This window comes from Ahaetulla prasina, chromosome 2, assembly GCF_028640845.1.
Source record: "Ahaetulla prasina isolate Xishuangbanna chromosome 2, ASM2864084v1, whole genome shotgun sequence".
NCBI lineage: Eukaryota > Metazoa > Chordata > Lepidosauria > Squamata > Colubridae > Ahaetulla > Ahaetulla prasina.
The window spans coordinates 280,678,602-280,692,252 of record NC_080540.1 but is presented as its reverse complement, the minus strand read 5'-3'; the positions used below and the strand labels follow the sequence as shown (position 1 = coordinate 280,692,252).

The following is a 13,651-nucleotide window of genomic DNA, read 5'->3' as shown; positions in this document are numbered from 1 at the left end:
CAGAAGTGGCACATGAAACCATCCTGCGAGGTATGCACGGCCCCACTGGCCTTCATGCGTGGGGAAGCGGCAATACCTGGAAGAGCGGTGGTCCGTCGCGCATGCGTGAGCCGACACCCAAACACCTGGATACCGGCATGGAAGCACCCCTGACGAACAGCTGGCCATCACGCATGCGCACAACGTTAAACCGGAAGCTCGGGTGCTGGCCTAGGCATGTGTGCTGGAATGCCGCTCTTCTGGGTTCTGCCGCTACCGCACGCGTGATGGCCAGATGACCGGCGCGTTTAATCACAGAAACGCGGAAGAGAAGCCGGCGAGGCCACGCATTTTTCCAGGGATGGTTTTCGCGTACCGCTTCCAGCATGCATGCCATAGGTTTACTGACACTGCCCCAGGAAGAGCTAAAATAAATTAAACTGGGAGCAAATCTCTGTTTCAAATAAACTTCCTGAGCTTTAACTGTCTTTGATTTACAAACTTCCTGTCCTTCCAAGGACTATTTCCTCAAGGAACATTATATAATATCTGTTTCAATCACTTTCAACTCTCTTAGCTCTTGCTAGCTAGAAACCCACTGATCCCTGCTGGCCGATTGGATCCAGTGTAATCTCTTTGGCTTATTGCTTATGCTGAGTTTTTGCCACCACAGCAGGCATTTTATTAGCAGTACCTTTCAGTGATTAAAGAGTAAAACCACAAATTGTTTGTAGAAATTCATTTTAAAAGAGTTGTTTAGAATGCATAGCAAACTAGGAATGCAAATTCTGAAGATTCCGATGAAACTGGACATATCTTGCTACAGTGAAAAAAATATACTATTTTCCCAAGACAAATTTTTGATTTGGAGGATTTCATATTACAAGTTTGCTTTAAGGTTCTTTAATTCAATTACTCCGAGCGAATGGAGCTGTGAAATCTCTTTTTGGGAAAAACCATATTCCAAGAGAACTTCCTCTGTATGTTCTCCTATCAAAGGATCTCTTTTCAATGAAGGTGTAGCCGGAGTTCGGGACAAAAGGGGAGATGGTCTTGGACTGATCTCCTCCTGATCATTTTTAAGAAAAGACCCCCGCTGTCCATTATGGGGATGGGAAGCAGCTTCGTCAAAAGTCAACACTGGGGTCACGCAGGCATCAACACCGTCAAAGATCTCACACCATTCCGCTTGGGATTTCCTTTTGAATACATCTGTAAATATCTGCTTCATTTCAGGCCAGTCTGAGAAACTCATCTGACTGGGAAGTTTCTGAAGATCCAGTCCCAAACCTGGAGATTTTAAAAATAAACATATAGTCTAATTTAATGAAATGAGTGTTTGCCAGCAAGCTGTACTTGAGCAAATAATATGCATTGGGAGCAACAAAAATATAAGGGAAGCCAATTGAAAAGGCAGATTAGGAATATGGGGAAAATGCATGTTTTCCCATAAAGGTTAGTGCCTGCCAATTCACAAAATCTGCCTACATGGTCATGGTACAGATGTCACTGTGTTTCCCGGAAAATAAGACCCTGTCTTATATTTTTTTGAACCCTGAAATAAGTGCTTGGCCTTATTGCCATGCGCTCAAAAGCCCGATTGGGCTTATTATCAGGGGATGTCTTATTTTGGGGGAACCAGGGTAATCTGATACAATAAGACTGTTGGCTTAACAAAAACAATTACAGGTTGTCCCCAAGGTACTTTTTTCAAGAGGCAACTGGACTTTCTGGTTTTTCTTTGAAAACATTTCACTTCTCATCCAAGAAGCTTCTTCAGCTCTGAATGAATTCTTCCATTCCCCACCATCCAGTCAGAGCTGAAGAAGCCTCTTGGATGAGAAGCGAAATGACTTCAAAGAAAGACCAGAAATTCCAGTTCCCTCATGAAAAAGCACCTTTGGGAAAAACCATGATAAGAATCCCCATAGACAAACTTTCAGATTATTTCAATCAACTTGAGTCAAACACAAATTTGTTATGCATCTCTGGAAAAATGTGGACATACTGTACCTATAAGGCTCTTTCTGTAGCCATACAATTGCAACCTACAACTTTTTTTTATTGGTGTTCAAAGCAGGGATAGCAATACAGGTAGCCCACTACTTATGACCGCAATTGGGCCCAAAATTTCTGCTGCTGAGTGAGACTGATGCTAAGAGATTTTTGCCCCCATATTACCACCTTTCTTGCCACAGTTGTTAAGTGAATCACTGCAGTTGTTAAATTAATAACAGCGAATCTGGCTTCCCCGTTGACTTTGCTTGTCAGAAGTCACAAAAAGGGATCAAGTGATCCCAGGACACTTCTTGTTGTTAGTTGCGAAGTCGTGTCTGACCCATCGCAACCCCATGGACAACTTTCCTCCAGGCCTTCCTACCCTCTACCATCCTCTGGAGTCCATTTAAGCTCACGCCTACTGCTTCAGTGACTCCATCCGGCCCCCTCATTCTCTGTCGTCCCCTTCTTCTTTTGCCCTCAGTCTTTCCCAGCATTAGGCTCTTCTCCAGTGAGTCCTTCCTCCTCATTAGGTGGCCAAAGCATTTCAGTTTCATCTTCAGGATCTGGCCTTCTAAAGGACACTATAACTGTTATAAATACGAGTCACTTGCCAAACGCCTAAATTTTGATCTGGTGACCATGGGGATGCTGCAATAGTCGTAAGTGTGAAAAATGGTCATAAGTCACTTTTTTCAGTGCTGTTGTAGCTTTGAATGGTCACTAAATGAACTGTTGTAAGTCATGAGCTACCTGTACAATAAAAGTCACTTCCCATTGATAGTTGGAAAATAGAGAAGCTCAATAGCTGCTTGTCAGACAGACACCACCATATATCCATGAGAGACATTTCTTCTGCTCTAAAATGCTTCCACCTCAGCTAGTGGCAATAATTAGGCTGCTTTGGCTTGGAAGGTAAGTAGCTTTGGACTGGTTAGAAGTTGTACGGGAGTCCATCAAACCTGGAAGCTGAGGTCGAAAAACCACTTCCCTACTATGACAAGAAAACTGCATTAACTGCAGTTCAAATCTCACCAGGCTTAAGGTTGACTCAGCCTTTCATCCTTTCGAGGTGGGTAAAATGAGGACCCAAATTGTTGGGGGCAATAAGTTGACTCTGTAAACCACTTAGAGAGGGCTGTAAAGCACTGGGAAGTGGTATATAAGTCTAAGTGCTATTGCTATTAAGATACCAGTAGGAAGTCACCAGTAGTCAAGTTTAAATCAAAGACCTTCCTTTTTTAAATGTTTTCACAGAAGCTACAAGATCCCAGAATGGATTCTCTGGGGCTCTCCCGAACAATAGACACCCACCCTGACTGCAGAAGTGAAAGAAGAGACAGAATGAGTGCTTCTCTAGCATTAATCTGTCTCTGGCACCTGGAATTTTTGTCATTGTTACATATCTCTCTGTAGCTTGTTTTCTGCATTCCCAGAAAACAAATTAATATGCACTACATAGTTCATCACTGAACTCTTTATTTCGAAGAAAGGAACAAAAAAAGGGGGACTCAGCATGTTAGGATTTGAAGGAAAAACAAAACAAAAAAAAGTCAGCTTTTGTTGTTCTGAAGCCTAGCTGCCTAAAGAACATTAAATAAATGCATATACATGCTCATTCATTTGTAAATTGCTTTTTACTTAAGGCAATTTCTAAAGGGAGCAATGCCTTTAAAAACAGGTTACCTTCCATATAGATACAAAACAATCAATTGTCATGAAAATTACCGTACAAAAAAAATAAAAAATAAAAAAATAAACCACCCAAGGGCATGTAATAAGATTCTGAGCATATTTAGTATGTTTATACTTTTCTAAAAGCATTTCTATTTACAAGCAAATAATTTCTTTGGCATTTCACGTTGCACTATTTGTAATATAGTGATCCTCTCTTTATCAGTTATCCTGTTTTCTAGATTTGTTTCTTTTTTAATAGCCAAGGGTGGCACAAAATTTATTTTTTAACAATGCAATAGGAAAGATAAAGTGTGTTCGTTAAAAGGATACACAGAAAAATATCAAAGTTATTGGGACAACCGACAGTAACTCGGTTCATCAAATAAAGCAACTTCTAAAACTCCCATCAAAAGCAACTGAATAGTAATAATATGCACAGATTCCCAATTCTAAATTTCCCTGTTGATAAAATGAGACATTTGCTCTACATTCTACTATGCAAAGAGCTGCTAATAACTGTACAAACATTATTAACATATTTTAGATACACGTGGCATCAGTCCACAGTCTTTGGTGGTTCTTAAACTGATTAAATGGTACAGATTAATTTACCTCTGATGAACTGCTCATAAAATTGTGGTTCCAGTGCACCGACCGCCATGAATTTCCCATCCGAGGTCTTGTATGTTTCATAAAAAGGGGCTCCACTATCCAACAGGTTCTCCCCACGTCCTCTGTTCCAGAGACCCAAGTTTTGAGATTTCCACAGAAAGGAACTTAGATAGGCCACACCTTCTACCTTAGAAAGACAGCACAGAAGCCATTGTGTAGCATCCTATGCAAAGATAATGCCACTAGGAATATATAATACTATTTTACTAGATCAGGGGTATCAAACTCAAGGCCCAGGAGGCGGATCTGGCCCATGGGGTGCTTAGATCTGGCTCGCAGGGCCGACTTGGAAATATCAAAGGATTGGCCCATGGTGCCTCTGCCAGCGAAAATGTCTTAAATGCCGCAGCCCTCCCGGGCTCCATTTTCACTGACAGAGGGTTGCAGGAGCCTGTTTCAGCTGAAAATGGAGCTCAGGAGCCCGTTTTCTCTGGCAGAGCATTCAGGCCACCACAGGTGCCCCTGACACAAGTGACATCAAGCTGGCCACGCTCACCCTGGCCCCCTGAGGTCAAACACAACCCTGATGTGGCCGTCAATGAAATCGAGTTTTGACATCCCTGTACTAGATGTTCTTTCTTGAGGATGAAATAATAATAATGAAATAATACACTGAGAGCGTATGCACCAAGACAAATTCCTTGTGTGTCCAATCACACTTGGCCAATAAAAAATTCTATTCTCTTCTATAAATGCCCTCATCATCATGAGGAAGCTCAAAAACTTCAAGACGATGGTCATGATGTCATAGCTGCCATCTTGAATCATCCTGCTTCCCTAATGCTTTCCTGAAATCCTAACAGCAAAGTTTATAACGTTGTCTTATACTTTTTTTCACATTTATATCCAGTGGGCTTTTTTTTTCCAATTATTGCCTTTCTATTCTTTGTATCTTTCTGCCTTCTGTGGCAAGTATCCTGCCTTTGAGATATTCTTTTTATTGCCTGTATTCTGAAAGTTCTTGTCTGTGGATCAACAAAAGCTACGGACAAACTGTATACAAACTCTCTTGTTAAAGGAACTATAAAGTTTCATTAAAACATCTCTATACCAGTTAGAAAATTATGTTAACTGAAGTGTAGATTCTCAGTACAGGCAGTCCTTGACTTAGGACCACAATTGAGCCCAAAATTTATGTTGCTAAATGAAACATTTTTTTAACTGAGTTTTGCCCCATTTGATGAGCTTTCTTGCCACAGTTGTTAACTGAATTACTGCAGTTGTTAAGTTAATAACCCAACTGTCAAGTGAATCTGGCTTCCCCATTGATTTTGCTTGTCAGAAAGTTTCAAAAGTTGATCACATGATCCCAGGATCTATCATAAATATGAACCATTTGCCAATGTTGATCACATGACCATGGAGATGCTACAAGGGTCATAAGTGTGAAAAACAGTCATAAGTAACTTTTTTCAGTACCGCTGTAGCTTTCAATGGTCACTAAACAAACTGTTGTATGTTGAGGTCTACCTGTACAGATATTGTTCCTACCCATGATGGTGAACCTATGGCACACATGCCAGAAGTAGCATGCAGAGCCATCTCTCCAGGCACGCGAGCCATCGTCCATTCCACTTCTGGGCTCCGGCGTGCCAGCCAGTTGGTCTTCAGGCACGTGGGAGCGCCAGAAACCAGAAGATCAGCCGCCCAGTGCGCATGCGTGTGCCGGGAAAATGTTCTTCCGGTTTCTGGTGTGCACAGGTGCATTGGCCATCTGGTCTTTGCGCGTGCATGCACACCAGAAACTGGAAGACCAGGTGGCCAGTGCGCATGCGCGCACCAGAAACCGGAAAATCATCTTTCTGGCACACACATGCCCACCAGGGGGCTGCTCTTCCAGCTTCTGGTATGCGCGCACTCCCATTTTGCCACTCAGTGCCGAAAAGGTTCACCAACACTGGCCTATACTAATACAGATTAATAGAGTAATTTTTCGAGAAAAACTGAACAAGCTCACTGTTAAATAACAGTGAGTACCTACAGCAGATACCTATGCAAAGGGAAGCCATACTTCCATTTTTATTAACTACAGCTTGCCAAGGGCTCACCGGGCATTCAAGAGAGAACTACAAGGAGAAAGGCTGAATATGTTGGCTGCCTGGATTTGTAAAAATAATAAAGACAGGATATAAACAAATAAATAAACGTCGCACAAAATAAAGCTCAAATGGAACTTGGACCAGGAAAAGTCTTTAGGACTCTGGAGGTCAGTTTCCTAAGACAGTTTCCTTTGTTCTTCTTGTATAAATAATTAAATAAAGACTTACCATGCTAGCGTCAATGACCTGCCCTTTTCCAGATGTTGTACGTTCATACAAGGCCATGATGATACCCATTGCACACATGACTCCTCCACCAGCAAAATCAGCCAGAAGATTGACAGGAGCATAAGGATTTTCATTTTTTCGGCCAAGTTTAGACAACACACCTAAGTACAAGAAATATTCATTTTGCCTGGGCACTTTTGCCTGGGCACTTTTTTAAACATAAAAAAGTGCCCAGGCAGTTTAGTGTCTTTTTCTCTATCCTTTGAAAATATAAATGATACTTCCAATTATGAAATCCGTAGCAATCCAACCTACTACCTTTTAAATATAGATATACAGTATGTTCACAGAGAACAGTACACTGAGAGGATTCCAGTAATGTTGTAGAGTATAATACCAGAATCTTGAAAGCCTCCGGAACTTTCTCTCTGTCCTACCTTTTACTGAACAAAATCAAAGAGGTTTTGCAATTGCAAATTGATTTATTTGCAATTCTTTTTTCATGCTTCTTCAGTCTTTGGATAGTATAATCCAGCATGTTGGCTAAGGAATGCTGAGACTGAAGTCCTCTCATCTTAAAGTTGCCAAGTTTGAAAAATACTGATTTAACCAAGGACAAAATGTAAGCCATTTCTAGAAATCCTGATGTCATCCTGTAACAGTGAATAAGGGGCCTGGGTACAAGACCGTTTCCAGTTTTAGAAAATCTCTGGGTGGCTTTGGGGAAATTACTCCTACTTTCTGTTAGCCTAGCCTAATTCATGGGATGCTCTTATAGGGATATTTTGGAGATTCCCATGTAAACAGCCACAAACTCTTGAAAGAAAGATAGGATATACCGGCAATGAATAAATAAATTGCTTTAGTTTTGCTGTGCTGAATTGAGCTATGGACTTTGCTCCATGTCTCAATGTTTTGCAAGGGCAAATGAAATATTTGTTAATCTTTCTAAATATACTCCGGACGGTGTAATCCAGAATCCTGGCTGGAGAATTCTGAAAACTGCAGGCCTCTCATCTTCAAATTAACAAATTTAAAATAATGAGCTGCAATCAGGCACGTATTTATGAGCTTCGATTATTCACTGGCTTAAAAACATATACAAACAAAAACAAAACCTTCACCTTATTCTTAACTATGTTAACTGTAACGATGTACATTTTAGATATTTAACTTAAAAATTTTCTATAATGGTGATAATACAATCACATACCTGACACTGCTAGATAGTTGATATCATGGCCTGCCAGCCTGACATATTTTCCTGATTGGCCAAATCCTGTCAACCTGGCATAGATGAGCCTGGGATTATCCCGGAGGAGGGTATCTGGACCGAGACCAAGTTTTTCCATGGCACCTGAACAGGGAAATGAAATATCCAACTTCTGTAAGAACTAAAAATTAGATTGATAAATACATTATACACATATTATGCACATGGAATACTGCTAAACATGAAGACAGAGTTACTCTAGGTCAGGGGTCTGCAAACATGGCTCCTTTAAGACTTGTGGACTTCAACTCCCAGAGAGGTCAGGGAGCTATGATCTCTATGATTACCACATATTCATGTGGTAATCTCAACTCCCATAGATTACCACATGAATATGGTCATTACCATATTCATGTGGTAATCCAGAGACTGCATGAGTCTGTAAGAGAGGTCCTCACATGACTGGAGTCCTAGGCAAGCAAGCTGGCAGGACAGCACTGCACGTGGGTGGATGAATAATACCACGTGGGGGTTGGCAAGGACCACAAGCAGGCTGTCGTGGCCTGTCAGCCGCTGGCCTCTCCAGCAGCTGAATCAGATGAGGAGGAGGCGTGGAAGTCAGGGTCAGCATCAAGGCAACCTGACAGCTCCGATGGAGAAGAGAGAATGGAGTTGGCAGAGGCAGAGCCTGGGCCAGCCGTCAGCCCTCAGATGGAAAGTCAACAGCCCCCAGGTCTAGAGGTGGATGATGAGGAAGAAGAGGAACAGCTGGGTCCAGTGCCTGATGGGCGGATGCATAGAAGGCAGAGGAGAGGAGAGCAGTGGAAATCTATGGGCTGATCCTTGGGAAAGAAGAGCCACCACTGCTAGCGAAGCCCCACCCTAGCTCTGGGGATAAAAGGCAGGGGGAGGAGATGAATAGGCGTGGCAGACAACTATGCATCTCCCTGCCAGACAGACTTGTTAGCTTGCTGTGAAACTTTGCCAGGGCTGCTGGCATTCCTAATAAAGGATTTTTTGAGTTAGCTTCAGAGGGTTTGTCGTGTTTGGGGAGCTGGGTCAGAACACAGGCACTCCTGAATGTGGGCAGGCAAGTGGGCGACACGGACTGGTACTAATTAGCAGGCAATCCAACACAGGACATTTCATGGAATGGGGAGGCATGGGGTGCTGTACAGTATAAGATAATGTAGTGCAGGGGTCTCCAATCTTGGCAACTTTAAGACTTGTGGACTTCAACTCCCAGAATGCCTCAGCCAGCAAAGCAAATCTGGCTGAGGAATTCTGGGAATTGAAGTCCACAAGTCTTGAAGTTGCCAAGATTGGAGACCCCTGCTATAGTGTAACTTTTTTGGAGGGGAAAGTGATGGGAATAACTTTTGGAAGGAACTTGAGACCTTCCCTGCCTGTTTCTCCATTGACCTTGTTTATGGGAAGCCAGCAGGGAAGGTCACAAATGGAAATTATGTGATTGCAACTTGTTGTGATGTCATAGTGCGCAGCCGGCTGTCTGAGCATCCAGACTGTGACCACCTGACCAGAAGGATAGGTGCAACGGCCTCAATTTTGCAGCTCCTAAGTTAGCTTTGCTTTTATCATCATTGCCTAAAGCAGATGACCTTGGCTAATCTTTGCTTGGTATCTGGATGGAAGACTACCAGGAAACCCCACAGCTATTAGCTATACTGGGAAGTTTTTTTAAAAAAAAACCTTAAAGAAAGCAATGGCCAACTGCTTTTACAATGTTGCCAAGAAAATCACGTTTTAAACCACCATAGTCTCCAGAAGGCAAGCTGGAATTCAAGATACTTTTTCCTGTGATAGAATGGCCTTTCCAACAGAGAGCCAAACAGTCAAAAACACTTTAATTTTGCCAGGGAAGAAAATTAAACTAGAACCAGGAAGTGAGTTGGGAGGAAAGAAACAAGAAAAATCCAAATGAATTGTAGCATATGGAGCTATCTTCCTAACATTTTTCGGCAGGTGTGAGATTCAGCTTTTTCAGATCAAAGTCGATCCACAGGTTACAACAGGAATCGACTGAGCAACTTGTCACCCAAGCCTTATTTCATGGACTGAGGGAGAGTGACTGACTTAGAGTCACCAAGACGACTTTCATGTCTAAGGCAGGACTGGAACTCACTCTCTCCTGGTTTCTAACCCAGAGCTTTAGCCATCAGTAATTAATACTCAAAAGTACAGGTAGTTCTCAACTTACAGCAGTTAGTTTCGTAACTGTTCAAAGTTACAACAGCACTGAAAAATGTGATTTATGACCGTTTTTCCAGAGTTACAACCTTTGGAGCATCCCCACGATTATGATCAAAATTCAGAGGCTTGGCAACTGGGTCATATTTATGACCGTTGCTGTGTCTCAGGGTCATGTGATCACCTTTCGTGACCTACTGATAAGCAAAGTCAATGGGAAAACCAGATTCCCCTAACAATTGGGTTACTAACTTATCAACTGCGGTGATTCAGTTAACAGCTGTGGCAAGAAAGGTCATAAAACCGGGGCAAAACTAACTTAGCAATTGTCTCACTTAATAACGGAAATCTGGGGCTCAATTGTGGTCGTAAGTCGAGGACTGACTGTAATTTGTAAAAGACAATATCTGTAGCTGGGGATTGAAGGGGTGGTTTGCTGGTGTCTCAGCTTCAGTGGCGGATTTCAATTTTTTTTACTACTGGCTCTGTGGGTGTGGCTTGGTGGGCGTGGCATGGCTTGGTGGGCATGGCTTGGTGGGCGTGGCAGGGGAAGGTTACTGCAAAATCCCCATTTCCTCCCGATCAGCTGGGACTCAGGAGGCAGAGAATAGATGGGGGCGGGACCAGTCAGAGGTGGTATTTGCCTGTTCTCCAAACTACTCAAACTTTCTGCGATCAGTTCTCCAGAACTGGTCAGAACCTGCTGAAACTCTCTTCTTTTGAGCTTGGTTGTTTTCCTGCTGATGTTTTGTTACCCATGTCAGTAACAACATCAGATTTGCAAGGAGTGTGGGCTTTGCAGCTCTTTATCTAGTAGCCTGTCCTGTCAGTCTTGAGGCAGGGCAGAAAGAAGCTACACCCCCCCCCCATCAGGGCTGGCAGGAGAAATTATGATTCCACAGCCAGCAAACCTCCCTCTCCCTCGCACTGCTGATGTTATCTAACCGGGTGACAAAACATCTGCAAGAAAACAAGCAAGAAAACAAGACATTGCAAAACTGTTTGTACCATCATTGTATATAAACAGAGGCGAAGAATCAAAATCACATAATTATTACTACTGCTTTATAAAAACTTGGTAACACCCACATCTGGAATACAGCACCCAGTTTTGGTCACCACATTACAAAAAAGATAATGAGTATAAAGAGCAACTAGGATGATTAAAGGCCTGGAACAGTTGCAGGAACTGGGCATGGCTAGTCTAGAGACTAGGGGTGACATGATAGCAGTATTCCAGTATTTGAGGGGCTGCCACAAAGAAGAGGGGAGTCAATGTATTTTCCAAAGCACCAGAAAGCAAGACAAGAAACAATGGCTGGAAACTAATCAATCAGAGAAGCAACCTGGAATTAAGGTGAAATTTCCTAACAATGAGGACAATCAATCAATGGAACAACTTGATGTCTATGGAGATTTTCTCAGTCATCCAGGTCAGGGATCTCCAACCTTGGTCCCTTTAAGACAGAAAAGCTGGCTGAGGAACTCTGGGAGTTGAAGTCCACAAGTCTTAAAGGGACCAAGGTCGGAGACCCCTGATCCAGGTCATGGTTGTCTCAAAGGTGTTTTTTCAGGAGACAACTGGACTTTCTTGTTTTTCTTTGAAGATGTTTTGCTTCTCATCCAAGAAGTTTCTTCAACTCTGGGCTGGATGGTCTTCAAAGAAAAACAAGGAAGTCCAGTTTGGGTAGGTCAGTAGAACAGCTCAGCTTCAGAAGTTGTGGGTGCTTCATCACTGGACGTTTTTAAGAAGAGACTGGGCAGCTACTTGTCTCAAATTGTATAGAGTCTCCTGCTTGAGCAGGGGGTCGGTCTAGAAGACCTCCAAGGTCCCTTCCAATTCCATTCCGATTGGAAAAAAAGCAGACTTCATGCAAGGTCTCTCTGCACAGACCAGAGTTCTGAAAACCCCACCAGCGCTGCTGCCTCCTCCCCTCCTCTTCCCGCAGGAAAACCGCCCACCTCCCGACTCTCCCCGCCTGGCAAAGAAGCACCTGGTCGGAAGGGATCCACCAGGACGTCCGCTTGCTGGGCCATCCTGCGCAGCATGGCGGTGCCCTGAGGCTGCTTCAGATCCAGCGCGATGGAGCGCTTGCCGCGGCCTTGCACGTCCGGGCTGAAAGGCGTGCGGGGCCAGCGGTCCACCCGCACCACCTGCGCCCCGAAGTCAGCCAGAATCAGGCCGCAGAGAGGCGCCGGCGCCAAGCCGGCCATCTCCACCACCCGCAAGCCCTGCAGCGCCATCGCGGACTGAGCGTGAGAAACGGCGGAGGGCGGAGAAAAGGCCGGACCGGCAGGGAGGAAATAGAGGGCTGGCGCCGTTGCCGACGCCTCGATGCCGGGCGCCTCCTCCTGGAAGCGATCGCTCGGCTTCCAGAGATCCGGGCAGATTCGAAACCCCCGGCGGCCGCATCATTGCTCTTTTGGCCCCGAGCTTTCTGGCCGCTGCAGCTCTCCTGGCCTTGCAATCGCCTGGAACTTTTTCCCCACCTGAACTATTTAACTTATTTAATTTGAACATTTTTTCCCCCGAATAAATATTTTTTAAAAAATAAAGCTTTAATTATTTTATTATTTTTTAAAGATTAAAAAAATAACAGAAACGAATATTTAGAATGTGCGTATTTATTTTTTATTTTTTAAAAAGTTGTAAATCATGTTTCAATTTAGTAAGTTTAAATATTTGAAGCACGAGGAGGAAGGAATACCACATATTCTCCGCGTTTTGTCACCTATGAAGTAGTTAAAGGTAGGGCTTTGAAAAATTAAAATATTTAGAAAAAAGAAAGGAGAAAGGCAAAAGTGCAGGGGGTGGGAAAGAAAATATAAAGACATTGTTCTGATTTTATTTACAGCCGTTATAAGTACACATGTAAATTAGCTTCTTATTCTGTGGTTATAGCACAACATAGAATAGAATAGAATAGAATTTTTATTGGCCAAGTGTGATTGGACACACAAGGAATTTGTCTTGGTGCGTATGCTCTCAGTGTACATTAAAAAAAAAGATACGTTCATCAAGATACAACATTTACAACACAATTGATGGTCAATATACCAATATAAATCATAAGGATTGCCAGCAACAAGTTATAGTCATACAGTCATAAATGGAAAGAGATTGGTGATGGGAACTATGAAGATTAATAGTAGTGCAGATTTTTCTATATTTTTCATTTTTCTATAGTCATATTTTTTCTAGTCATTAAACTATATATCATAATTTCATTTTTTTTCTGTTTGTTCAAAATGTCTATAAGGATTTCCAGTCAGCATGAAATGTAGATAATGTCTTTTAGCTAATCAAAGTCAGTTTGGACATCTCAGCAAGTTTCATCATATTCACCATAACATTTTTTGTTTCAAAAGGGGACAAACTAGTTTGGCTTCATTTGTCCAAATATTTTGCTCTTATAATGTAAGCATATATTAGGAAAGAAAATTGGTACTCAGAAGATGTCTCATGCTTGGAATGACATTTTGATAAAGAAATACACCTACTCCATGTCCACTGTTTCGTTCTTTTGATCTGGGAAATAGATGTTGTAATTAACCACCGTGCTTTAATTAGTGTTTTTTCTTAATGTAAAAAGTTTTTTATTTTTTTTAAAAACACACAAACATACATTTTTTCTGA

The 13,651-nt window shown here is 42.5% G+C and overlaps 1 protein-coding gene across 1 annotated transcript; it reads right to left on the bottom strand.

Moving 5' to 3' along the window:
• Positions 1–703: 703 nt before the first annotated feature.
• AMACR (alpha-methylacyl-CoA racemase) lies at positions 704–12,547 on the bottom strand. The gene is made up of 5 exons (XM_058170176.1): positions 12,009–12,547; positions 7,807–7,950; positions 6,594–6,754; positions 4,267–4,453; positions 704–1,269 (listed from the first exon to the last, which is right to left on the bottom strand). The coding sequence occupies exons 1-5, from the start codon at positions 12,256–12,258 to the stop codon at positions 860–862; spliced, it is 1,152 nt and encodes a 383-aa protein (XP_058026159.1). The 5' UTR covers positions 12,259–12,547; the 3' UTR covers positions 704–859.
• Positions 12,548–13,651: the final 1,104 nt, after the last annotated feature.